The sequence below is a fragment of the Zea mays genome, chromosome 1 (assembly GCF_902167145.1).
Source record: "Zea mays cultivar B73 chromosome 1, Zm-B73-REFERENCE-NAM-5.0, whole genome shotgun sequence".
Classification (NCBI taxonomy): domain Eukaryota; kingdom Viridiplantae; phylum Streptophyta; class Magnoliopsida; order Poales; family Poaceae; genus Zea; species Zea mays.
In genome coordinates this window covers 214458741-214486611 of record NC_050096.1, presented here as the reverse complement: position 1 = coordinate 214486611, position 27871 = coordinate 214458741, and the positions used below count along the sequence as shown (strand labels likewise).

At 44.2% G+C, this 27871-nt stretch overlaps 1 protein-coding gene across 1 annotated transcript; it reads left to right on the top strand.

Moving 5' to 3' along the window:
- Positions 1 to 88: 88 nt before the first annotated feature.
- LOC103643245 (conserved oligomeric Golgi complex subunit 3) lies at positions 89 to 26670 on the top strand. Its single transcript, XM_008666399.3, has 25 exons — positions 89 to 361; positions 486 to 569; positions 937 to 1038; positions 1145 to 1189; positions 1267 to 1341; positions 1447 to 1542; positions 2729 to 2806; positions 6135 to 6220; positions 6310 to 6376; positions 6468 to 6530; positions 6614 to 6715; positions 6830 to 6934; positions 7024 to 7116; positions 7463 to 7551; positions 9203 to 9422; positions 10544 to 10627; positions 11111 to 11227; positions 11336 to 11368; positions 11526 to 11612; positions 11699 to 11761; positions 12351 to 12467; positions 12715 to 12807; positions 13364 to 13489; positions 13572 to 13672; positions 26259 to 26670. Exons 1-25 carry the CDS (start codon positions 269 to 271, stop codon positions 26386 to 26388), a joined length of 2349 nt encoding a protein of 782 aa, XP_008664621.1. The 5' UTR covers positions 89 to 268; the 3' UTR covers positions 26389 to 26670.
- The last annotated feature ends 1201 nt before the right edge of the window (positions 26671 to 27871 follow it).

Here is a 27871-nt window from a genome sequence, read left to right as displayed (position 1 = left end):
CGAAACCAATCACCAACTAAGTTATTGGGCTACATGTCCCATGCTAATTGATGGACCTGATAGAGACTCGATGAAACACGTACGCGGGCTCGGATCAGATAGCCCAGCCTTGCAAGTGCCAATAAAGCCAAGCCCATATCCATTTACCGTTAGCTGGTGAGCCCGCACTACACAGCTACTCGAAGTCGAAGCTCGATCCTTCCTCGAGAACTCGTTCGCTCGCTACGTTTCCCTCCGCTTGCCGAGTGCTGCGCGGGAGCACGCGCCCATGGCGACGCCGCCGCCGGCGGCGACGGCGTCCGCGCTTCCCAAGTCTGGGGCGGTATCCAAGGGCTACAACTTTGCATCCACTTGGGAACAGGTTGGTCGCCACGCTTTCGCTTCTGGCAGATCTGGCCGTGGCTGGGCCCGAGATCTCGCTGGTGCGATCGGGTGTTTCATGGATCTGACGCTCTATTTGTTTGGGCATTCTGGCCCTTTTACAGAGCGCGCCGCTCACGGAGCAGCAGAAGGCCGCGATCGCCGCGCTCTCCCACGCCGTGGCGGAGCGGCCATTCCCGCCCAACCTGGTGAGGCGCAGCACCTGAGAACTGTCATATTTGTATGAATTGGTTACTTGAACCAACCAATGAATGTTGGGATTTCGTAGGGCTGTAATTGGGCTCACCTGGAGCCCTGTGAAATTGGGGTTTGGGTTGGCAGTGCAGGGTTTAAGCAATTTATTTTTGTGGGCTTGGAAAATTAGGATCAATTCTAGATTTTAGCGCACATGCTATACTCTAATTTCTGCTGTGATGTCTGTCCTTCTAGGGTGATTTCATTAAATGGCTTCTATTGAACAACATATGTTCTTTTTTCTGGCTTGGGTTGGTACTGGATACTGGATGTGTGATAGGCATTTGGTTCATGAAAATGTGTTCTCTTGGTGTTTGTCAGGAAAAAAGTTCAGGGAAGGATGAAGGCTTGGCTGTTCCCGAGAAAGAATCTGCTTTGGAGGAGGCCGGTGCAATAGATGCAGTCTTGGTGAATACACATCAGGTTTGTTTTCATTCTTATGTTCCTTGACTTTTGCTTAATGTCTGCATTACTACTCATATCTAGCATTGGCAATGGAATTTTAAAATTATTATTTTCTTTCCTGTAGTTCTACAAGTGGTTTTCAGAACTGGAGTCAGCTATGAAATCTGAGGTTTGTTTAATGTCACTATTTCTCTAGGCAATGGAAAGATTGTGACAATACTGTTTGCTCTTCTGGCTCTTGGACAGACTGAGGAAAAATATCGACTTTATGAGAATACATTACAGGAGCGTGTCAACACATGTGACGTAATCCTTAAGCAGGTAAGCCTGCAATAGCTTTTGTTGGGTTATGTTGAAAAAAATATGCTACAGACAGATACATCTTTGCATTTTTAGTTTTAACCCTTTTATCCTGGATCTGTACAGGTTGATGATACATTGAGCTTATTTGAAGAACTGCAGTCTTTGCACTCAAGCGTTGCCACGAAGACAAAAACTTTGCATGATGCTTGCGACCAACTTGTATGTCTGTTCTTCACTAGTTATTTGTGTTATCATCAATCTTGCAGTTGTGTTAGTGCAGTTTTACTGTTTGATAACGGAACATTCATCAGAAAGGAAAACGAAATATGTACCAGAAAGAACAGTCGAGTCTACATGGATTGTGTGCATAAGCCATCTTAAAGAGTGAAAGAAAAAAGAGTAGTGATAGTGTCCTACTTACTTATGAACCCCCTCCCCCACACACACTTCCAAAAAAGCAGTGTTCTGTTTCTCCATCAAGTGGGTCCAAAGAAGTACATATTTTCTTCAGTTATGCCAAGTTGTTCATGGGTCGCAGTGCAATCTTATGCAGTATTTCTCAAAAAATAAAAAAACTCGATCAACCTAGAAGGAACCGTGTCATAGTAAATAAGGACTAGGCACTCAAATTCGAGTTGAAGAGGACTTGAACCTGGGTGGTAGGAGTGTGCCCCACATGACAGTACTGGTACCTCCCAGGCTACCACATGCAACATTCAGTTCCTCATCTTGAAAAGTTTCATGAATACCCATGAGCCTTTTTTCAAAATAATTGTTATTGATTTATATAGTTCATTTTGTATGCTGATATATCAGGCTAAAGAAAGGAAAAATCTCTTTGTTCATGTTTGTTAGCTTGTATTTCAGCTCATAATCGATTTTTTGATGCATTTTGTACATTCATTCCTGTTGCACCTAGTATTATATAGGAGAGTCCTCATACACACCTTTTTTCACCGTGTGTGTAGCTTTATTGAATGTCATGTGTAAATTCCACAAAATCAGTTGAGCCATGCCATGGGCCATGATTCTCATATCGAACTACACATACTATATTAACACATGGGGAAGTATTACATGGACCTATGGTAGCATCAATCCAAATAATTCTTTTGATCAGTTATATTAGGCTGGCATAGGGCCACAGTGGTCTGCCAATAATCTAAAACAAACTGAAAAAGGCTCACATCTCTTGTGGTTTTTAGTAAGTGCACTATGATCTACGAAACCCAATGCTTCACGTACTGGATGTTGGTGTCGCTTTACTTCGTAACGAGATTTAAAGTTAATTCCACATTGATATTAAATGTAATATTTTGTGCCAGAAACATATTTTCTCATCTTTCTGGTTCCTCTTATTTTTTTACTATTTGATGACTGATCATTGTTTCTAATGATGGTGCAGTTGGTTGAGAAACAAAGGCTGATCGAGTTTGCAGAGGCACTTCGAAGCAGGCTCAATTACTTTGATGAATTAGAAAATGTAAGGTTTGGCAAACATAGTTCGCATATCACAAAAAATATATTATATTCTACTTAATGAAACAAATCATATCCAGTCAATTCTCGTTCAATGGTTCTAGAGCTCACACTCAGAGTACCATGTGATGAGTTTACTGAACTATATAAAACACAAAACATGAGGTTTTTATCTTGTTGGTTTACGTGAAAACTTCCGAACGAATAAATTATGTCAAGTTTTCACACTTAAGTTAATTATTGCAGCTTCTGGTTGATTTGTGTAAATACTAAAATTAATACTGATGTTTGGTTGTTTTGAGTAATGTTTATTTGACTTAAGTGGAATCTCCGAACTATGTGCCTCACTCCCTTCATTGCAATCTGTGATTAATATTATATTGTTATATCTGTCCTCTTGACGACCATTTCAAGCCAAGCTACCCTGGCCTCATGGTACGATGGGCCATAATATCTAGGATCAAACTGCCCAATGGACTCCAACATAACCTGCCATCTTCTTGAGTTGACGATGTTCAATGATATCTTATTCTCGTAGGGAAATCAGCAACATGGTCGTCAACAATTTGCTTTTGCTTCCTTTCCTCTCTTGGTGCAGTGCTCAAGAGTCAAGAGTGGATTCAGATGTTTTGTTCTTGTGCCTCACTGAAACAACTTCTGGTGTCTTGCAAAAAGTTGCACTGTCTGACTTGCTTGCCTTTTAGTGCTTGGTTTCAGAGGAGCAGAAACTACAAATGAGGCCGTCGCATCTTGCACAGCTTTCCTCTTTGCTTGCTTATACTTTGTCCCAGAACTTGGTTCTGGACCTTCAACATCTTGTTGTTCTCCCTGTTCACCTTCTTCACCATCAACATCAAGGATCACAACCTTCGAGTTCCTTTTCATATACGCATGCATCTCCCTTGAAACCAGTTCTGTAACTCTAGTACACTTCATAGTGTCACCAAACCCACCAGCAAGGTGCTGTTTAAATATTTTAATTCCAGAAGAAACAACCTTCGAACAGAAACTACACCAAAGAAAGTCCTTTTCAGTATCTGGTTACCGCCCAAACCTTCCATCCAAGCTCCTTTGACCTAGCCTTCCTCTTTGGATCAGTTGCTTGTGCACTAAGCTCAGGAGACAGCGTTGCAATGTCCTTCTCAGCAAGTGCCAAAGAATCTGTAGCAGCCGATGATGCCGATGCAGGCTTGGTGCTGTCAGAAACAGAGGACGCAGGGGCCCCACCAACCACATGGACTCAGGAAAGATCACCTAATGTCCTTCTCAGCAAGTGCCAAAGAATCTGTAGCAGCCGATGATGCCGATGCAGGCTTGGTGCTGTCAGAAACAGAGGACGCAGGGGCCCCACCAACCACATGGACTCAGGAAAGATCACCTCAACGTTATCGGCACCATGACAATCACCATCGAACTCTACAGATCAAAGGAAGGGCAACACGATCACTTTTCGACGCCATTTTACTCATACAGACACAAGATGGCTCTCAATGGCTGGCGTCCCAAAAAAGACATGAAACAAGGTTTCAGATGAAGAGCAGACCAGAAAACAGGAGAGAAAAGAGGGAAAATGGGGCGAGGGACCTTCACATGAGGAGATCATGTCATGTTTGCCTTGCCGGTGAACAGGAGCCGTTGTTGGTCAACAGGGACATGATCAGCTACCGATGGTCTGGAGCAGAATATGAGAGGTCAAGAGGAGATCAAGAGCCATAGCCACCATTCTTGGAAACAGGTTCGTCGGTTTGTATCTAGGGCAACAGGGGCGGTGGCACAACATGCCTTTTCAGCTACTGTAGCTGGGTCGAAAATAGAGGCCCATAAAAAACCTACAAGTTGATCTAGTCGAATTGCTCCCTAATTAGATGATTTAATCGCTCTAGTCGACTACTAGTCGGACGACTAGGACGACCAGAGGAACTGATCGAGGCGTCCTCCTAGTCGAGGACTTGCAGGCGACTAATCGTGATTAACTGCGATTAGTCAGACGACTTGAAAACAGAGCTTTGTATGAAGAATGTGAAATATAAATTAGTAATGCATTACTTGTCGTCAATGTTTACAAGTCGGGCGACCAACTGGTCGAGTGAGAGGGCCGACCAGGCGACTAATCACGATTAGGGCGACGATTAGTCGACCTAATCGGTCCTGGTCGACCTCTGGTCGTTCGTTAGTCCTATAGATTTAAGGACATATGTATATGTATATAACTATATAAACACTGCATTTCTACAATAATATAGGCATAATTAGTAGCAGACTAGCAGTAATTCAGTAAAAGTGTAAAACTGAATCCATCCAAAGTCCAAAGTCCAAACTGCCTACTGGGAGATACCAGATGACTGCTATCTTCCGTGCGCTGCAGAGGTAATAGAGGGAAAGGGAAGGGAGACTGGGAGATAATCAGAGAAGGGAGAGCAAGTGCTACCTTCAGATGACGAGCTCATCTTCAATTCTTGATTAGCTGACAGACGCCGGAGCATTGGAGTACTGGACGCCGCTGGACGGCTGGAGCACTTGGAGGCTGGAGCAGAGACGTCGGCAGAAACCAGAGAGGACAGGGGAGAGGAGTAGGGTTTCTGGCGGTTGGGAAGGGTTCTGGCGGGTTTCTGGCGGCCAGGAGGGGTCCTGGCGGCTGAGAGGGTTTTTGGAGGGGTGGGCTACTGTAGATGGGCCAAAAACCAGAGTGAAGCCCAGTACCAAAACTGCAACGACCAAAAACGACCAGGAAGTGTTCGACCAGACGACTAATCGTCCAGGTCGACGACTAGTCGGACGACTAGGACGACTAGAAACCCTAATCGTGTCGTCCTCCTAATCGCCCTCTTCCAGGCGACCAGCCCGACTAATCGCGATTAATCGCGATTAGTCGGACGACTTGTAAATCGTAGATGGATACTAAAATAAATAATTCCAACTTTCTATGAGTGAACTTAGTTGTAAACTCATAGCAGGCATTCCTAGGTGAAAATGACCAATCAAGCACTATCCTATTCGTAGTGGGTCTTAACTGGTAAGCAGGAGGTCATGTGGTCAACTCCGGAACCCAGCAAGTGCAAGAATTACTATTAAAAAATAGGTTTCTGATAAATCCCACATAGTAGAACCACTCAGATCTGAAAAAGGAACACAATTATCAATATCAATATCAATTACTGGCTTACAACAGATTCAAATAATAACAAAGAGAGTCATTGAGCTACAGCTTTCCCAACATATCCACCTTTTAGTTGGCATGAGAATCCTTTTGAATTCCTTTGTCATTTACGTGAATAACTAAGTTTTGCCATGTACATGCCACTGTGAGCTTACTACCTATTTCCCTTTTACAGGTATCAAGCAGCTTTTACTCTCAAAATATGAACATTGGAAATGAACAGTTTCTTCCACTGTTGAAGCGCCTTGATGATTGTATCTCGTAAGTAGTAACTGCATAGTAAAGTTTTATGTTTGGTTCTAGTACTAAGTTTCCAGAGCTAATGCAACATCCCCTGTTGCTGATTGCAGGTATGTTGAAAACAACCCGCAATATGCTGAATCTGCTGTTTATTTGGTCAAATTTCGCCAACTTCAAGTAAATGACTACTAGTGATCTAATAGCTACATTCATAGGCATGAAGAATCAAAGTATGTAACCTGATAATCATTTGGTACTTCATATGCAGTCTCGTGCACTGGGTATGATTCGCTCACATGTGTTGTCAATACTTAAAGGTGCTTCATCCCAGGTAACTTGCAGTTGTGTTTCCTTAGTACAAGTGAAGTCAATAGACAGCTAAGGATGATACTTATACTTCGTGGAACCTTGCAGGTTCAAGCTGCAATTCGAAGCAGCGATTCTGGCAAAAACATTGTCACAGAGGGTGTGGAGGCATCTCTTATCTATGTTCGCTTCAAGGCGGCTGCTAGCGAGGTATAATTTATATATGCATGGTGTTTCACTTTGATGATAGCATATTATGTTGTCGAGAACTATAATAGTATATGACATTGCAGTCCTGATACATTTTCTATATTTGTCAACCAGCTAAAACCAATATTAGGTGAAATTGAAAGTAGATCTTCTAGGAAGGAGTACGCACAGATTCTTTCTGAGTGTCACAGTTTGTTCTGTGAGCAGCGGCTGTACTTGGTAAGTTACAAGGGTATTATCATCACATTTTGTTTCCACCATAATAACTCGGTTGGTCTAAAGCCCTAACTGTTCGATATGACTGCTAGGTACGAGGCATGGTGCAGCAACGAATCTTGGAGTTTGCAAGAAAAGAGGCCTTGCCTTCTTTGACAAGGTCTGGCTGTGCCTATCTGATGGAGGTAACTCCTTACTTTCTAACTTCCTGTTTAGGTTTCATCTGTGTATTGAAATGTTTTTAGAAGCGGCAACTTGCAATCATGGTATTATTAGAAAACCTGATGGCATACAGAAAAAGGAAAAATATAATTTAGTAAGTAGCATACTGGGCGATACATCTCACTTTGTGAATATTTACTGGTTAGCGTAAATGGTCACTGTGCATGCTTAATGACTATCATATCCTTATGTTTTGTCAGCTGCTGAGCATCATCCACATGTATTTTGTTTTTGTTTTCTAATGTCAAATCATTGCTTATATTCGATTGCTAGAAAGACATGTTTACTAGTTTCTGCGTTGCTTGCCAGGCATGCCAGTTTGAGCACCAGCTTTTTGCCCACTTCTTCCCAGCATCTGCTGCTGATGTTTCTAGTATGGCTCCTTTAATGGACCCTCTGTAAGTTAATTTATTTTCTGTCATGGTTTGTTGTTTCATTATTTGTATATGCAGTCATGCACTCATGTTGTCAAGATCACCTAGCTTGATTTGAGGAACATAGGGATCTACTTTGGACAGATTAATAACCCAATGATATATACAAAATCTAGGAGTTACTTTGGACAGGTTGTTAATCTAGTAGCAATTCATCAAACTTTGTTTGCAAATTGTATACAGTTTCAGATGTTACAGGTTTCAATTTTGCATGGGTATGCATCAACTATCATACCAGAACTCCAGTAATATGTTCAAACCATCTCATCATGTTGGACAAGATGTTCATCCGTTTAATACTTTGGACCTTTCCTTTCTTAATATAATGATGCGCAGCTCTCCTGCGCTTTCGAGAAAAAAAAATTAACAATGCCTATGGCCGTATGCTAATTTCTGAGGGAAGCTAGCAGTGCTAACATCCCTAGATGCTGATTTGATAAACGTAGCTAACATTGTATTGAGTCATTGACCAATCAGCTATTACATGTAGCCGATCTTGTTTTAGCCGATTGCTGGGATCCTCCTAGTTGACTTGGCTGGCCCAGTTGGGTGACATGTTGACTAGACGTAGACTCAGCCTGCTAATCAACTTGGAGGCTCCCATGAGCTCGCTGTACAAAATATAATCACAGACCTAGTTTCCCCCACCCCCTCTGTCAAACATGTAGGAGAGCATCATATCTTTGTATTAAAGACAAAAAGGGAAAGAGAATCCCATACCAAGCAACCTCCTTACCCTGCCTAGAGGATTTGAGGTCACGAGCTAACATTAGTAAAAATCACCTGATATTAGCGATGAAAACGGTCAGAAACGATATCATCTATACAAAAACGATTGCAGGTCGGTCGAAAAATTACCTGGTTTCATAAGTAATCTACTTATTGGCAACTACAGTACAATGTTAATAGATATTTGAAATTCAAATTTTAAATACGATAGTTTTTGAAAATGATATTGTATTTACGGAAACGATACGGTTACGAGGCCTCAATTATGGGATTTTCAGTTACGATTTGCATCCTTACCTGATATGCATCAAGAAGCGACCCAACCAGAAAAACAAAAAACTCACCAGACCTTCGACATGACCCATCAAGGTCAGGCCTATTTGTGGTGTGTAGGTTAGGTTTACAGTTCTCTTTTGATCTTGTCTGATCTGAATTACTTGTAAGGGCCCCTTTGGTAGGGCTTATTTTTCAGCTTCGGCTCTGGCTCATGCAAAAGTTGTGCCAAACACCTCTTTTTCAAATGGCTTCACCAGTGAAGTGCTTTTCCAAAATGAACTAGAGGGCATGAGCCAAAAAAAGTGGCTCACCCGGCTTCGGCTCACGTCATTTTTGCACAATAGCCCTCCCACCAGTCCAAATTATTATTTTTTGGTCCTTCTCTCAATCCCTAGCCACGTACAGGAGAGATATATATATACAAGGGTCTTTCTGAAAAACAACCTATAAGCCGTTTTGCTAAATGATTTTTTAGAATAGCTTTGGCTCATCTAAAGAAGTGGTTTCACCTCGTGAGCCAGAGCTAAAGCCGTTTTTGGAGAAGCCAGAGCCCTGCCAAAGGGGCCCTAAATTGATTGTTATAAGAAGACTAATGATTTCTATTATGCAGGTGCACCTACTTGTATGATACTCTGAGGCCTAGACTGATATATGAAGGAAACATTGATTCTCTTTGCGAACTTGTTGATATTCTGAAAGTTGAAGTGCTGGGGGAACAACTAAGCAGACGCGGTGAATCAGTAGCCGGTCTCCGTCCAATATTGCAAAGGATACTTGCAGATGTTCATGAGCGGCTAGCATTTTGTGCTCGGACTCATATCCGTGAAGAGGTAGTGTTCTGTGTGTCCATATGTTGACTAATGATTCTGTCTTTTTGTTAGTATACTTTTTATGGGGCTGCTATATATTATGAGAATTGTTCCTTAATATTCAGATCAACTTCTATGTAATTGTGTCTAGTTTACAATTAACCTGCAATACTCTGATGTGACATCATGTTAGAACCTGAAATCTGATAATTGAAATGGTCACTTGGTCACTAATTACAAAATAATCGGTGCCTGTTTTAGTTATTTGTGTAAGCATGAATAGTTGGGTGGACCTATTGCCACATGTGATCATGTTCATGTACTGGAGAGCACAAATATGTATTAAGTATTAACACTGTCCAAATAAAAGACATAGGAAGGTCATTGGAGGCTGTTATTTCAACTGAGTATATTTCCCTCGAGCTCCAGTTAACTTTGGCTTGAGTCATATTTGTGATGATACCCATAAGTTAAACTCCAGCATACATGACTTACAGAGTAATCTTGAGCCCCTTCAAACAAAACCTGGAAGGATCTGGATACTTTGTTGAAGGTTGCAAAGGGGTTCACGATGCAGTGGCAAAGGCTGCCGGTTGGGGATCTCCCATCCAGGGTTAAATCCCTGGGTGCTGCACAATTTGTGGAAATCCCATTGCCATGCCTTCCCGCTGTGGATACCCCAGCCTGTACCCTGTGGTAATGGTGTGGCCCAACCAGGGGTTATGGCAGTGGTCGCCGGCCTAGGTAATGGTGTGGCCCAACCAGGGGGTTGTGGCAGTGGTCCCCGGGATAGGTAATAGTGCAGCCCACCTGGGTGGTTGAGGCAGTGGTCGCCGGCCCAGATAACTGTATGCCCCTAGGGCGAGGCCAGGGTTTGGTGATTTTCTCGGTCGGTGCTCTCCTAAGAGCTTCTTTTTAGTATAAAAACCATGGGATGGTCTTTTCCCAACCAGCTGAGTTTTTTTTACTTTGTTGAAGGTTTAGTTCTGTCTGAAAGGTTGGACCTGACCTTATAAGATTGCACCTTTCGTTTTCATTATTCTTCACAAACAATAGGTTTTCTATCTTTAGGTCTTTGTGCAGCTACAGTTTTGTAATTAATGTAAACTTTTCTTTAACCTTTCTATCTCTCTTTTTGCCAGATTGCAAATTTCCGTCCTTCTGTCGAAGATCTAGATTATCCTGGGAAACTTGAACGACCTGTGGATATGTCTTCAAGTGCTACTGTTAGTTTGCTTCTCACTTTAGTCGCGATTGGTTCTTGCCAACCTTTTCTGTTCCAACATACTCTCCAGTTACAAAAACAGTATCATTTCTGGACATCTAATTTTTGACCGGGTACTTTGACCACCAATTACCTGTATGATATATATGCTCTATCTGACCCAAAATGGCACTCATTTGTTACAATTAGATATGTTTTTATTGTTGAAGTGTATAAGTGAATTGTCTACCAAAGCCAGAGGTCTCGAGTTTGAATGCTGACAGAGACTTTATTTATGCATTCACCCATTTATTTTTCACGTTTGCGCCTTTCTCTCTGGCCGCACGTGAGTGGTGGTGTTGAAGTGTATAAGTGAAGTGCCTAACTTCTCCTAGTAGCTTAACCTTTTGTGTCGAACTGGTTAATGCGTCTACTCTAACATTTATGACAGCCAGCACATGGTTCTGAACTTCTTATTACTGGTTCTATTCATTTTAACCTGTAGGTTGGTGACAACTCAGACATATATATAACATGGTACAGACCATTGGAGAAAACAGTTTCATGCCTTTCAAAGCTATATCGCTGCTTAGAGCCTTCTGTCTTCACTGGATTAGCCCAGGTACTGGACCTATCAAAGTTAAGACCATTTATCTCATTAAACCGTCCAGTTATTGGCGGTTTCATTTTCCTTTTACTTAGCAATACATATTAATCTGATTGACACCAGGAAGCTGTAGAAGTTTGCTCAACATCTCTTCAGGTCGGTACACAATTTTCGACTCAACTCCCTCCTCTTTTCTTTGTTTTACATGGGATCAACTATCAAGATAAAATAAAACACTTCCTGCTTTTATGCTATGATGTATTATCTTACTGTTTTTTTACTCTGAGAAACACACTATTGATGTTGTGAACAGAATGCAAGCAGGGTTATCTCAAAGAAAGCAACCCCAATGGATGGTCAGCTTTTTCTGATTAAGCACCTCCTCATTCTACGAGAACAGGTGTCCATCTATCTGCACTTCAGGAAAAATTCATCTTGCTCATTAATTTCATTTTGTGATTTGTAAGGTACCATACCTGTTTGCAGATTGCTCCATTTGATATTGAGTTCTCTGTCACACATAAGGAGTTGGATTTCTCCCATTTATTGGTATGTAATTATTACAAATTTTATTCCTTCTATATGAAATATTAATTATTTATTTTGTGCATGTCATTTCCATGAGAACTTTAGCTATTCTGGGTGTATATGTGTTCATTTCTCTTAATTCTGATTCTCTGTAATACAATTCCTTAAGTTTCACTCTTTTTTATGTTTTTAGTTTTAGTTTGAATTGGTACCTATCATACAACCATCACATTTCATTTTGAATACATATAAAAAAACTCGGCCCGGGAGGGAAAGACCGCCCTCCCGGTATTATATTAAGAAGAGACCAAAACATGGTCCTGGCCGAGAAAATCCCCGAGCCTTGGTCCCCATCACTAGCGGGCCGTCACCGCCCACTCTGTAACGGCTCAGCCGGAGGGTGGCGCGCAGGACGTAACCCGGGAGCGTGCGGGGCACAGCGAAGGGATTTTTTAACCAAACCCAAAATTCGCCCCCGAGGGGGATGGAATTTGGGACCTGGAGGTACTACTTGGAAGCCTTAACCATTACGCTAGAGGCCCTTTCGTTCATTTTGAAATTTGAATATATTGTTTCGGATTGCTAACTAATGCAAATTAATATACTGCAGGATCACCTAAGAAGGATTCTCAGGGGTCAGGTCTCATTATTTGATTGGTCCAGGTCAACATCACTAGCTAGGACCTTTTCTCCTCGTGTTTTGGAGAACCAAATTGATGCCAGAAAAGTAACTAACTTGACCTGTTGCCTTTTTGACCTATAATTTGAAGATGCATATTTGTTTACTTCTCTAAAAATGTACTGTTCAATATTAGTTATGTGCATTAATTACATGTGCAGTACTCTGCATATGCTACTGTAATAGAATGAAGTTGCGACATTCAGATAAAGTAGGGGATTACCTATCTTTAATATTTTCTAGTTGCTCCCATCTTTCTTTGATTTCAGCTTATTTTGCTATTGTTCTATTTCAGGAGTTGGAGAAAAGCCTTAAAGCTACCTGTGAAGAGTTTATAATGTCCATAACTAAATTAGTAGTTGACCCAATGCTTTCTTTTGTTACTAAGGTAGCAATATCTAGCCACTGCCGACCGTTTTGCATTCTTTTGGTGCCCTTTTATGTACCTTGCTATATGAATTACCTGTCATTTGAACCCTTGCTATGTCTTATGTACTATCCCATCAACCCATGAATGCCTGGAAATTTGTTAGTTGCCCCCTCTCCCAAAATAAATTTTGTTTTAAGGTATTAGGGGATTCATAGAATACTTGATGTATGCGTTATATATATGTGCCTAGATTTATCATCATCCATTTGAATATAGACATAAAAATCAAGAGCTAAAACGACTACTATTTTATGACGGAGAGAGTATTTGCTAGTAAGAGCAAACTTTGTGGTTTTAACTAAGAGCAAACTTTGAGGTTCTTCACTGTATTCTTCTGTAATTACTCTTGTTTGCCTACTACTGGAAGGGTTTAGGGTTTACTATGCAGTAATTTGGGTACTATACCAACTACAGAATTAATATGGTGGGAGTAATCATAATGCCTACTAAGTTATAAATACCTTTTATCTTTTATCTGTTACATTCTAATGTGATCATGGCATAACTATGGCAGGTAACTGCCGTCAAAGTTGCATTGTCCTCTGGTAGCCAGGGTCAGAAATTAGATTCAGTTCTAGCAAAACCTTTGAAGACTCAAGCTTTTGCTTCTCCTGATAAAGTTGCTGAGCTAGTTCAGAAGGTGCCTTTTCAACTTCAGTATATAATGCAAGCAAATATGAATGTTTTCCCAAATGTTATATCAAGTGGTTTTTCCTGAACAGGTTGCCGCTGCCATTCAACAAGATTTGCCCAAAGTAATGACCAAGATGAGGTTGTATTTGCAAAATCCATCTACTCGGATGATCTTATTCAAACCTATCAAGTATGGATATCCATCCCACATATGCGTACACCATCTTTTTGCCTTCCAGTTTTTTCAAGAAATATCAAGGACTTGTGAGCTTTAGTTCAAGAATTAGGTTTTTGAGCCAAAATCAGCATATTATTTTTTACTATGCTCATAATTCAGCACAAAAGGTCTAACTTGTCTAAATCTCAAAAATCAAACAAAATGTTTTTATACATCTTAGCCCTGGTCTACCAATTATACTGATTCTATGTATCTGACATAGAATTTCTGGTTGGTTGAAGCATGTGAACTCAGATACATATTGCATGCAAGTGATCCTTATCTCTAAGGCTCACTTGACCCTGAAGGCAGGGTAGCCGCTCGTTGTTGGTCTCCAACCGTCTTGTTGTCACAAGTCAGGGGCGTCAGGTTAAGGTGGCGCGGCGTGCGGCCTGAGCATTAATGAAGCAGTGAGTGGAGCCCAAGTCGACCAGGGTTGTGCTCGTATGGTCCTGCACAGCGAGGGCCAGTCGCATGGTCTTGCCTTTGCAGGTGGCCAGGTGCCATACACAACATGGAGGGAGATCTATGCATTGTTGCCATTGTCAAAAGCATCATTGAGGGGGTTGATGTCGCCTGCATCGAGGAGGTAGAGACCCTTCATCTTGTAGGTCTTCAGATGGACCCTCGAGAATTTCTCCGAGCAAATAGAGGCCCTCTTCCCGTCGGTGGACCATCTTGTCAGGCGTGAGCCTGGTCATGCGATCACCAGTACGGGGATGTTTCTTGAGAGGTGTCCCCTATAGCATCAGGGACTACTTGGTGTTGAGGAGGTGGAGTCGCAGCAGGAAGCACCACAGATGTCGTCGACTGGTGCAAGTATAGATGGCCAATAAGCACGAGGCCCGCGAGCCCAGCACGAAGCCCGTTGTTTGGGTCCGGTCCGAGCCCGGCACGACCCGGTTCTATGTGGGCCTGGGCCGGCCCGACACAAATAAGCGGACCGGGCTCGGACAGGAAACTAGGCACCGTGGGCTAGCCCGGGACCCGTTTACCTCTAAGCCCGCTTTTTTTTGCACTAAAACGTGCTTACCGGCCCGCTTAGCACGCTTTTCGGCCCGCTTTTTTCGTGCTAAACGGCCTGGCCCGGCCCGTTTAGGGCCGCTGTGGGCCGGTCTCGGACAGGGAATCGAGCCCGCGGGCTTAGAAGGCCCGGTCCGGTTTTCTAACCGTGCCTGGCGGGCCGGGCCCAAAACGGGTCGGGCTTCACCGGGCCCGGGCCGGGCGGCCCGTTTGGCCATCTCTAGGTGCAAGGAGCGATGTGTTAGTGGTGTTGCGGCCAAGGGCACCACCGTGCTGCACTGTATATAGGCACGGGCTAGGGCCGCTGCCTCCTCCAGGGTACTTGGTGCGTCCAACTCGACATCGGTATTTAGCGATTCACCTAGTACTGCCTTGAAAATGAAAATCTTTTGCGACTCATAGAGGTCATCGCAGCGGGTGAGGCACTAGATGAACATGTCGATGTACTCGTCAAGTGATCCCTGAAGGCAAAGATGTGCACAACTCGCATAGGGGATTGTTGCATGTCAGGGGCCCGAAGCGGATGTTGCCAAGGTCGACGAAACGTGCCCAGGATGGGACACCCTGGTTGCGCTCTAGCCTATAGTACCATTGCTAAGTGGCTCCTTGCATGTAGAATGAAGCTAGCCATACTTTATCCGGCTCAGGGGTGTGTGCAGCGTGGAAGAACTGCTCGCAATGATGGAGCCATGGTAGCAGGTCTTTGAAGCCATTGTACTTGGGGGAACATAGCTTGTGCGTGGCGGTGTTGATGAAGGTGTTATGAATCAATACGACATAAAGTAGATCAAACACAAATTTAACGTGGAAAACCCCTACAAAGCGAAGGGGAAAAAAACCACGGGCGCCGATCAGCAACAATATCACTATTTTTCGGGTGGTTACAGATCACAGGAGATTTACAATGAGGTGAAAATCTCCTGTGGATTACAAGTGAATTTATAGAGGCGAAACCCTAATGTGAGTAGGGAACGATCCGTACCGCTCCGGCCCAAGCCTCCCGGCGACGGGCCTACGCTTCGCTCGCTAACTTGGCCGCCTTCTTCAGAATTTGGATCACAAACTCAACAAACTCCACCTTGAGACAAATTCCTTGTAGCATCATTTAGCAAACTCCACCTCAAATAATGTATCATCATCATGCCGGCGCCAACAACCACTAGGGGCTAATTTGTAATACCAACTAAGCTTGAGCATAGCTCAAACTTAGCAACAGGAACATGCTTCGTCATCATATCAACAGGATTATTACAAGTACTGATCTTGCATATCTTCACCAAACCTTTCTCAATGATATCACAAACGAAGTGATAACGAATATCAATATGCTTGGATTTCTCAGTAATCATCTGATCTTTGGTGAGATAAATAGCACTCTGGCTATCACAATGAATGGTAATGCAAGACTTAATTCTACATAGCTCTGAATATATACCTTTCAACCATAAGACTTCCTTAGTAACTTCTGCCATCGCCATATACTCAGCTTCTATGGTAAACAAAGCAACAATATCCTGTAAACGAGAGTTCCAATTGGAAATGGACGCCTCGGCTCCCTGCCCTGGCGACGCCTCGGCTCCCTGCCCTGGCGGGTCGTCTCCTTCCTCGGTCCCCTCCCCCGCCCGGACGCTTCCCCTCCCCACTCCCCTCTCCACCAGCCCCTCGCCGGTCACCATCCCGGTACCGGCGACCAACTCCTTGTCTTCCACCCCCTCGGCGTCTGGGGCTAGTCTGTCACGGCGGCGGCTCTCCCAGGATGGGCGGTCCAAGGCTCAGAGATGGTGCGGCGACTCCTCGGCTGGAGGTTCCTCTTCTTCTCCACGCTCCTATAAAGAGGCTGTCCTCTCCAACTCGGTTTGCGCAGCCACCCCTTCTCCCTCGGCGAGTCTCTGCGCCGTCAGTCCCTCTCCTGCGGCCCTCCCGGCGGGTGAGGAAGGCTGGCAGGTGGTTGGTCGTAGGCAGAGGTCTCGGGGTGTGCATCTCCCTCGTCCAGGGTCCCGTGTGGACCTCCGAGGTCGGTGCTACAATTGCCTCTCTACCTCCCACCTCGTTGCTTCCTGCCGGCGGCCTACTCGGTGCCTGCGATGCTTCTGTTTTGGACACCGGGCGGCAAAGTGCTCATCCCCTCCGGTTAAAGCACAGAAGCTGACGGTGTGGCAGCGTCTGGGCTGCGTCAAGACGCGCCTTCAGGTGCGGCAGGAAACCTCCCAGAAGGCTCCGGTGTGGTCGAGGGCTCCTGTGCGACCTCCGGTGTGGCAGAGGCTCTCCAACATGGACTTGGTTCCTTCTCCGGAGGATAAGTTTCAGGAACCGTCTCGCAGAAAGGCTTCAGTCTGGAAGCGCCTTGCTTCTTCACAGGATCATGCAATGTCGGAAGAATTTGCTGTGGCAGACAACAAGATGTGTACTCGGCCCATGAGGAAAAAAAGACGGTCCAAGCACGGAAAAGGTACAGCTGCGCAGGATTTGGGTCCCACTCAGCCATGCCCACCTCCCCCCCCAGCTGGATTGTTTCAGACCTGAGATGCCTTGGCCACCCTCTGCCTCCTCCTGCGTTCTGGAATTTTCTGAAGACCTTGCTAGGGAGGAAATTGCCCTTCGTCGTGCTCTGTTTGTCTCTGTGACTGGTTCACGTCCTGGGGTTTCTGGTTCCGACGTGTTGAAGGAGGTGAGGCATCGTTTTGGTGTCAAGTTGGAGGACATGAGGATTCATCAGACCTACCCTGAAGATTTCCTGCTGTTTCTGCCGGATGAAGACACAGCAACCAAGGTTCTCAACGAAGGAAGACCTCTGAGGGGACCCCGTTTCAGTTTGCTGCTCAAAAGATGGTCCAGATTCGCTCATGCGTCCTCATCGTCGATGGCTGAGTTGGTTGTTGTTAGATTAACTGGCATTCCTCAACATGCTTGGAGTAGATCTACAGCTGAACAGTTGCTCAGGGACTCATGTTGGGTTGAAGCATTACATTCAGAAGCTTTGGAAATGAGGGATTTTTCAGTCTTGATGGTGAAAGCTTGGTGTTTTGATCCTGAAAAGCTGGTCAGGAAAATGGATTTACACATCTTGGAGGCTGGGATAGATGATCAGGAAAAGAGATTCTTAACCTATAAGATTTCCATTGATATCCTTCCACCGAAGACCCTGCAGATGGCATCGGCGACCCCACCACCTCCTCCTCCACCTCCATCGGGAAGGGAACCTGATGATGATGATGACCCTGAGGATCAAGATCCCCAGCATCGGCGGCGGCCGGTCCCTGTTGATCTACGGCGGCCTGTTCAGATGCGTCTGGGCCCACGGCTTCCTTTGGGTCGCGCGCATGCGGTAATTGTGCCACCGGTTCGGGTGGAAGTCGAGGAGGATCTTGGGGAGAATGTGTGTGCTTCGTTTCCTCCCGATGCTGGGATAAATGACATTCAGTTGGAAGGGACGCTGGGTCAGGCCACTTCTTCTCCGCACCTGGGAACATTTGTCTCAGGGCCGCTGGAAATCTTGTGCCATGACTCGCCCCACCAGGAACCATATGAAGAAGCTATAACCCTTGATGGGCCGCTGGGATCGTTTGGTCCATCTTCGCCCCACCACAATCCCTTGGATGGGACGCTGGAGATGACCAACCTGAACTTGCCTCATCAGCTATCTCCCATAGTTAAGGACACTGTGATAGGGTCGCTGGGCCTGAATAAATTCTCTTCGCCTACTCACATCCAGCCTGAGGAGACGCTGGAGAGAACTGTTTCTGGCTCGCCCCATAAAATCACAGCGAACAGTGAAGCCCCGACAAGTGTTTCTTACTCCTCCGCGACCTTTGGGAAGAAACAGATTTCCACTTCCCTGAAGGTATATACTAGAAAAATGTCAAGAAACAAGGTGTGCCAGGATACTGAGGTTGTCCAGGTGATTGTTGATGAAAGAAGAGATGCTGAGCAAGTCCTGGATAACTTGGCTGAAATGGAGGTTGTTAGCTCAGATGTGGAAAAACAGATCAGTTGTTCAAGCTCTGAGTATTTCCTGAACAGAGTTGCTATCAGGCCGGCTGCTCTACTGCCAAATCCATGCATCAATGTATACAAGAAGGCATCTTCTCCACTCTCATCGCTGGCTGTTCCCCGAAGAAGTCGTAGAGTGGCTGGGGTTGGAGTTGAATTTAACATGCAGGACCTAGGAAGAAGATCAATGAAAAAAGCTATGGCAACCCTGCACATTATTTCAGAAACTGAGGGCATCAGTCAGGAAGCTATTGATGCATACGCCAAACTGTTTTCCCAACCCCTGTCTCAGTGTCATGTTGAAGCCCTTGCAGCCTTGTTTGGCTGGAGTGCTCCTTCTGTTTTGGAGCCTTGAGTAGGGTCTTGTGCTGGTTGCTCCCTTGCTGTAATTTTTTTAATGGATCCTTCAAAAATCCTTGTTTGGAATGTTAGAGGCTTGAACTCATCTGTAAGACAAGACTCTGTGAGGGATTTGGTTGAAACTGTTAGGGTGGATGTTGTTTGTCTACAGGAGACTAAAATGCAGAATATCTCCTACCATACCATTCTTTCTATGCTGGGTTCTAATTTCAGTGAATACATTTTCCTCCCTGCTGTTGGAGTTAGTGGGGGCATTTTGGTTGCGTGGAGACACCATCTTAAATCGACTGGGCAAAGCAGAATTGATAATCATAGTGTGTCGGTTCAGTTTTGTAAGGAGAATGGGACTGCATGGTGGCTAACCTGTGTGTATGGGCCGCAAGGGGATGCTGAGAAGCTGCTATTTATGCAGGAATTAAGAGATATCAGAACTGCTTGTTTAGGGCCTTGGATGTTGGCTGGGGACTTCAATCTCATCTACAGGACCTCTGACAAGAATACCAATCATTTCAACAGAGCTATGATGAATAGGTTCAAAAGATTAATTGAAGACCTAGCCCTGAAGGAAATTCCCTTGCATGGGAGACGATATACTTGGTCCAACCAGCAAGTAAATCCAGTTCTGGTCAAGTTGGATAGGGTGTTCTGCTCAGTGGACTGGGAAATATTATTTCCAAATGTCCTCCTTCAAAGTACTGCCTCCCAAGATTCTGACCACTGCCCTCTCATCCTAGGTCTTTCAGATAACAGAACTGGCAGAAGGCGTTTCCATTTTGAGGCCTTCTGGACAAAACTTGATGATTTTCAGGATACTGTTGCGGAAGTTTGGAATTCAGTTCAGGCTGCTACTTGCCCCTTCAATACCTTGGACCGTAAGCTGAAAGAAACGGCTAAAAAATTGCAGACATGGAGTGATAGAAAAGTTGGTCATGTGAGATCCCAGCTTGCTCTAGCCAAGGAAATTCTGCACAAGTTAGAGATGGCCCAGGATGGACGTATTCTCAGCCCAGCTGAATTCTGGCTTAAGAACAAGCTCAAAAAACAATCCCTTCTGCTTTCCTCCTTTAAACGTACTATGGCACGTTTGAGGGCTAGGATTTCTTGGCTAAGAGATGGCGACGCAAATACGAAGTTGTTCCATTTACATGCTCGTCATCGCAAAAGAAAAAATTTTGTGGCTAGATTGGTCGACGGAAATCAGATCCTAACTAGTCACATTGGGAAAGCTGAGTGCATCGATTCTTTCTACACCAATCTCTTGGGGACCAGTGAAACCAGGGAGAGAAGTATTAATCTAGAGAATTTGGGAATGCCGTCCTATGATTTGTCTGAGTTGGAAGCCCCTTTTTCTGAGCAGGAAGTTTGGGAGGTTATCAAATTGCTTCCTTCAGATAAGGCACCTGGGCCTGACGGCTTCACTGGGAGGTTCTACAGGGCATGTTGGGACATAATCAAAGGTGATGTCATGGCTGCCATTTCTGCTGTCTGGGGAAGAAAGTTTGAGAACTTTGCTCGGCTAAACTCAGCATATATCACGTTGATCCCTAAAATGGATGGGGCTGAAAATGTTAAAGATTTCAGGCCCATTAGCTTGGTTCATAGTTTTGGGAAATTAGTCACTAAAATCCTTGCATCTAGGCTGTCCAAGAGGCTTCATGAGATGATATCACCAAATCAGAGTGCTTTTATTAAAGGAAGGTTCATCCAGGACAATTTTATGCTTGTTCAACAAACCACAAAGTTTCTTCATCAACAGCACAAAGCATGTCTGCTGCTGAAGCTGGACATTACCAAAGCCTTTGATTCGGTGTCCTGGCCATTCTTGATCGAAGTAATGCGACATCTGGGCTTTGGTCAAATCTGGAGAGATCTCATTAGTGGGTTATTAGTCACCTCCTCTACTCAAGTTTTGTTGAATGGTGTTCCAGGTTGTCGTATTATACATAGGAGGGGCCTTCGTCAGGGTGATCCTCTCTCACCCATGCTGTTTATTTTAGTAATGGATGTTCTAGGTTTCCTGTTCTTGAAGGCTGAAGAAGAGGGGCTGTTGCAGCAGCTTTCATGTAGAAAGAAACTTCACAGGGTCTCCATGTATGCAGATGACGTTGCTCTCTTCTTGCACCCTTCTACAGCGGATATGGCCCTCTCGCTGGATATCTTAAAACTGTTCGGGGATGCTTCTGGGTTACATAATAACGCACAGAAGTCAAAAGTCTATCCTATAAGGTGCTCTGAACAAGACTTGGCAGCTGCCCAGAACATGATTCCAGGGGGTATTTCAGCATTCCCCTGCACTTATTTGGGGCTGCCTCTTTCCTTACACAAGCTGACCAAACAGCAGTTCCAACCAATTGTTGAGAAGATTGCTGATCAGCTCCCCAATTGGAAGGCAGATCTCATGACTCGAGCTGGGAGGAGAGTGCAGGTACAGCATGTTCTCACAAGCATGTTGGTCTATCTTGCTATGGCAGTTGACATTCCAAAATGGGGTCTAGATGCAATTGATAAAATTCGCAGGGGCTTTCTTTGGAGGGGCCGGAAGGAGGCAAGAGGAGGCCATTGTCTTGTAGCCTGGGGTCGTGTTTGCAGACCACTGCAGCTTGGAGGTCTTGGCATATCTAGCTTTCAAGAATTATGTTGGGCCCTTCGAATGCGTTGGCTATGGCTGCAGAAGACTGATCCTTCTCGACCTTGGTCTGAACTCCACATAAAAGTGCCTAGAAAAGCTAGAATTTTCTTCCTGGAGGTGGTCATTACTGAGGTGGGAGATGGCAAAAATACAAAGTTTTGGAAGGATAAGTGGTTATATGGTAAGCGAATTAAAGATCTTACTCCAAGTTTATATAATATTATACCCAAGAGGATTATCAATACCAGGACAGTCTATGAGGCAATTACAGACAGAAAATGGATCTCTGATATTAAAGGTCCTCTGACAGTGGGAGTCTTAACAGAGTATCTTCAGTTGTGGGACATGACTTCAGATTGGCAGCTGCAGCCTGAGGTTGAGGATAAACATGTTTTCAGTATTGCTCCTAATGGCATCTACTCAGCAAAGATTGCTTACGAGGGCTTCTTTTTGGGGTCTGTAATTTTCCCTCATTACAAGAAAATTTGGAAAACTTGGGCCTTGCCAAAATGTCGTTTTTTCATCTGGCTGGTTGCACAAAATCGTCTCTGGACAGCGGATAGACTTGCTAAAAGAGGGCTGAGTCATCCTGAGAAGTGCCCCTTTTGTGATCAAGAAGATGAAAATATTGATCATCTCCTTGTTACCTGTTCCTTCTCCAGGGAATTCTGGTATCTGTTGTTACGGAATTTTGGACTGCATTCTTTGACTCCTCAACCTGATGTTGGATCATATCTAGGCTGGTGGGAATCGGTGGGGAATATTGCTGCTGGGCTCTCTAGAAAAGGGCTTGATTCCCTTATCATTCTGGGAGCCTGGACCTTGTGGAAGCATAGAAACAAATGCGTTTTTGATGGCTGCAGCCCCAGTGTTGCCATGAGTCTTAAAGCTGCTAATGAGGAAAGGATGCAATGGGAGATCGCTGGTGCCAAGGGGCTCTGCCATCTAGCTACCGTTAGCTGAGAGCTAAGTAGAGTCTAATGGATTCTTTTTTGTATGCTTCCTACTGGCCTCCGTAAGGAGGCTGTTTTGTACTGGCTTTTCTTGGCCTCTTTTTACCTCTTCTTAATATATTATGAGGCGCAGTTCTCCTGCGCTTTCGAGAAAAAAAAAATCCTGTAAACGAGCTTTCCAACTCACAGCACAATCTCCAACGGTGAAGACATAACCTGAAAGTGATCTCATTCTGTCTAAATCACCACCATAATCTGAATCAACATAGCCAACCAGACCATCTCCAGATTTACCAAAACATAAACAAGCACTAGAAGAACCACACGAATATCTGAAAATCCACTGAATGGCTTTCCAATGCTCTTTACCAGGATTAGACATGTATCTAGCAACAACGCTCATAGCATGAGACAAATCAGGACGAGAGCAAACCATAGCATACATGAGTGACCCAACACAACAGCACTAGGGTATGGAACTTTTGACATATACTCAAGATCAGCATCAGTTTCAGCACACTGTTTAGCAGACAGATTAAAATGAGGAGCCAACGGAGTACTCACAGGTTTAGCATTTTGCATGTTGAAACGACGAAGGACCTTCTCCATATAACTCTTCTGGCTCAAGTACAGCAATCCAAACTTTCTATCCCTGACTATCTCCATGCCAAGGATTTTCTTTGCAGCACCAAGATCCTTCATATCAAATTCGCTACTAAGCTGTGCCTTCAAAGCAGCGATTTCCTTCATACTCTTGGCAGCAATCAACATATCATCAACATATAATAGCAAGTATGTAGGTGATCCATTAACAAACTTAAGATAAACACAACTATCATATTGAGACCTCTGAAAGCCATTAGAAAGCATAAATGAATCAAACCTCTTATACCACTGTCTGGGAGATTGTTTCAGACCATATAAGGACTTCTTCAACTTGCACACATAGTTTTCTTTTTTAGGAACAATGAACCCTTCAGGCTGGTCCATATAAATGTCCTCCTCCAAATCACCATGTAAGAAAGCAGTTTTCACATCTAACTGCTCAAGCTCATAGTCATGCATGGCAACAAGGCTAAGAAAGATACAAATTGAACTATGTTTGACAATAGGAGAATAGACATCAGTGTAATCAATTCTTGGAATCTGACTAAAACCTTTTGCAACTAGCCTTGATTTATAGCGCAGAGGCTCTTTTGGAGTCATACCTTCTTTTCTTTTGAAGATCCATTTGCACTTAACTGCCTTTTTGCCAAGAGGCAGCTGAACTAGTTCCCAAGTGCCATTCTTCTCAAGAGACTCCATCTCTTCATGCATAGCACCAATCCACTTTTCACTATCAGTAGACAATATAGCTTCTAAGTAATTCAATGGTTCCTGAACGTTATCAACCTCTTCAGCAACAGCCAAAGCAAAAGCAACATTGCACTCTTGAATCAGTCTTTTGGGCCGAACTATCTTCCTCCTAGCTCGACCTTCAGCAAGAGATTGAGGATGAGACTACACAACAGGTGACGAGGCACTGATAGCAGATGAATTTTCAGCAGGTTCAGCAGATGGTGGAGCATGATCATCAACATCCCCCACATGCTCCACCTACACACTGATAGACTCAGAATTCTGATTAGTAGCAGTATAGCACATCGTAGATACAACCGAAGTGAACATAGCAGATTCATTGAACACAACGTTCCTACTATAAAATGCCTTCTGTGTATCAGGATTCCACAATTTATATGCTTTAACACCAGATCCATAACCCAAGAAAACACCCTTAATTGCTCTAGGCTCCAGTTTACCATTATCAACATGTGCATATGCAGTACAGCCAAACACTTTCAACTGAGAATAATCATAGGGGGAGCCAGACCAAACCTCAAGTGGAGTTTTCTTATTGATAGCAGTGGATGGTGAACAATTGAGAATAATCATAGGGGGAGCCAGACCAAACCCCAAGCCACCCGACGACGGGCCTCCGCTTCGCTCGTCAACTTGGTCGCCTTCTTCAGAATTTGGATCACAAACTCAACAGAAGGCATCGATCTTACCCCTGGTCGCCGAGGATTCTGGCTGGAACATAGGCTAGGGCTGTTCGCATGGCTTCTTGTCGCTGTCCGCCAATTGCTTCAACTGGAAGTTGTTGACAGCAGCATGGAGATGACCCTGATGAGCCTTGAGGAAGGAGACCTCGGTGGACAGGCCAGTCACCTTGTCCTCCATGTCAATCAGTCAGCTGGTGTCGCTGGTGATCTTGTCGGTAGCATAGTTGGTGGCACCGGTGGAGAAAATGATGGTGGCTAGGTGGCTTAGGGAATGGTGGTGGCGACTGGGAGGTGGCGTGGGGGTGGTGGTGGGGCTGGGCGGCGCAGGTTCTCTCTGATACCAGATTTTATGGCGGCAACTAGATTTGAGGGAGTGCAATGGGGCCGGCTGGGGGCCTTGCCCACGACTGAGCAAGAGGGAAGAGTTTTCCTTCTTAATTCTTGCTTGATTAGATTAATACATCTCTCTTTAAATAGAGAAGCTTACTTGATCCCTAAACAAGTGATCTTTATCTCTAAGGCTTACTTGATTCCTAAACAAGCGATCCTTATCTCTAATTAACCATAACACTAATGGGCTATACTGTCAACATAGGCCCATAACATACGCCTCTAACAAATAGTGATAGTTGTAGCAACAATACTAATACTAGTATCAATAGAAATAATACAACAACAACAATAGTTGTACTTTCTACCTTGAAGTTGTGATGAATCTCCAATTGAGGCCTTGCCCGGTTAATCTTGAAACCAAGGGCATATCCTCTCCAATCCCCTCCCCCCTTGGTTTAGGGATTAACCCAACAAGCCCTGAGGGAGACACCAGCCAGGGTTCAAATCCCGGCGATGGATAGAAACCCTCGGTTGCAACCCAAAAAACAATGCAGTGTGCTGGTTTGGTGTTTGCGTTTGGTATATGCTCTCCTACTAGGGGATAGTTGCAGTGGTCGCCGATCCAGAAGGTAATGGTCAAGCCCATGTTACATCGTCGCCCTGTAGTTTTTTTTGGGGGGAGGGGTGTTGGGTGGGTGGGGGCCCATGTGGTTGAGGTGGCTTCTTAGTCATAATGCTTTGTGAATCCCTGGACTGTTTGTGTATGAGTTGTATAGTAACATATCATTCCTTTCCTATAGAGTATTTTGATTTGAGTTCCTTGATTAGTTTGGTGCATACTAGGTTGATTTGGTGACAAGGGGATCCCGGGAGGATTGGAGGGGATTGAGGGGGAAATCAACTAATTTCCCCCTCAATCCCCTCTGATCCTCCCGGGATCCCGGGTCACCAAATCAGCTCTGAATGTGTTGGAAACCTATGCGGCAGGTTGCAGCAGGTGTGCTGCGAGCAATTTGTGTTATGGCAGCATATGCCACATAACTTCTAATAGTTTGAGAGAATAACATGGTGGTTTTTCCACTACGAATGAAACTAACCTACTGAAGACTTCACCTTAATTATTTCTTGATTACCTAACTGTTCTACTTCAGAGTACAGAGAACCTTACCTAAATGTAAACTGGAGAAAAAGGTTCTGAAGTATTTCTTTATGCCTCTCTTTGGCCGCAGGACAAATATAGTTGAGGCTCATATACAGCTGCATTCCCTTCTGAAGTCGGAGTACTCTAGTGAAGAAATGCAATCCATCGGTATGTTGCCGATACCTGACCTGCAGTCTCAGCTTGACAGCCTTTTGTAGTTTGCATACACCATACAGCGGCGCTGCTGTAGTCCATGTTGACGTTGCAGTGCAGTTCTTTCAAGTAACGCAAGTAAAGTTGTTACCACAATTTCGAACCTCTCTACCATATCGTTGTTGTAACTTTTCATTGTTTATATTGAAAAATGGAAATGGAACGCCTCCCATGATTCATGTGATTGTGGACAATCTGGAAGTTTGAACTCATATCCTGTGGTGACTTATGTATATTGTACACGCACGTTGTTTCCTCCTCTGAAATTGACTGGAATAGTTTCAACAGATCATGGGTTCATCCTCTTGTGAGATCTGCCTATCTGTGGCATGGCTTCCCAATCCTCACTGTTATGTTTTAGAAGAATTATGCCTTCTCACCGAAATCCATTGGAAGTTTCCTACTCTTCTAGACATCTAGGCAGGCCGGGTCAAATGGCTCGGTTCCATTTGCTAGAGATTCCGGGCCCCACTGGTTGCACCAGATTCATGTGTAAAATAATGTGATGCCTCTCGACGCCTGGGGTTTCTGGCCGGCGAGGTGGCGACACGCAGCTGGTACTGGTAGGCTTCCACCGCGGGTCATAGCCGTCGTAATATCCGCGCTGCGAGCAACCTGGTGTTCTGCTCGGCGATTAGTGCGTGCGCTCGTTTCGTTCCCTCGGCGTGGGACGAGAAGCGCTCCTGCCGATGAAGAAATAAGTTGTTTGGTTCGTAGAGTCACTCTATTTTTTATATATTATTTTTTATATATTATAAGTTTATCTTATAAATTTTGGTAGAATCAATTCATTTCTTATGTATGTATTGATTATTAGCTTATGAGAAATATGATGGTTCCATATCCTATTTGGTTGTAGGGACTAAAAATATTCAAAACACATTAAATGATTTATAAGAAGACTAAAATGTCCCTTACCATTCTCCCACCATTAGTGCAATTGAAATAAATAAGGAGTAAAAGGTGAAATTAATATAATTTAATCTTTTTTAGCATCCTTTAAGAGACTATAGACTAAAGTAATTTAGTCTATATTTTAGTTCCATTGTTTGGTTATTTAGGGACTAAATAGGACTAAAATAGATGAACTAATCTTTAATTTCTTAAACCTAATAATATCTAATGAGATCTAACTTATTATATTCTACAAACTAAATAAAAAAGTGAGGAGCGAGAAATAGACTAATCACCTCAAGCCAAACACATTCCACCGGCATCGGTAGCTAACGTTCCTGTCACGGACTTATGGGTTGGGGCCCATTCCTACGCGGACTTGGGCCCTCCATGCCGCCCGCGGTTGCTGTCAGCCTGTCAAGTCCGAGCGGGCCGGATTGATAAGACGCATTGCACGCCTTTGTTCTATCGGTTTCAGAATGCAATGCATCTCGGGAGTGCTAGTAGCTATGGGTACGTGTTTTTTTAATCAGTTCATCCTATTTCTTGCTAACTCACGTAACTTCTACCACCGGTATTTTGAATCCTTATAGA

What these genes read in the sequence shown, in the direction of transcription:
- LOC103643245 (XM_008666399.3), top strand. Translation starts at nt 269, where the DNA reads ATGGCGACGCCGCCGCCGGCGGCGACGGCGTCCGCGCTTCCCAAGTCT. An exon ending in TTGCATCCACTTGGGAACAG is followed by an intron (nt 362 to 485) that starts GTTGGTCGCCAC and finishes GCCCTTTTACAG; the next exon opens with AGCGCGCCGCTCACGGAGCA. An exon ending in TCTTGGTGAATACACATCAG is followed by an intron (nt 1,039 to 1,144) that starts GTTTGTTTTCAT and finishes TCTTTCCTGTAG; the next exon opens with TTCTACAAGTGGTTTTCAGA.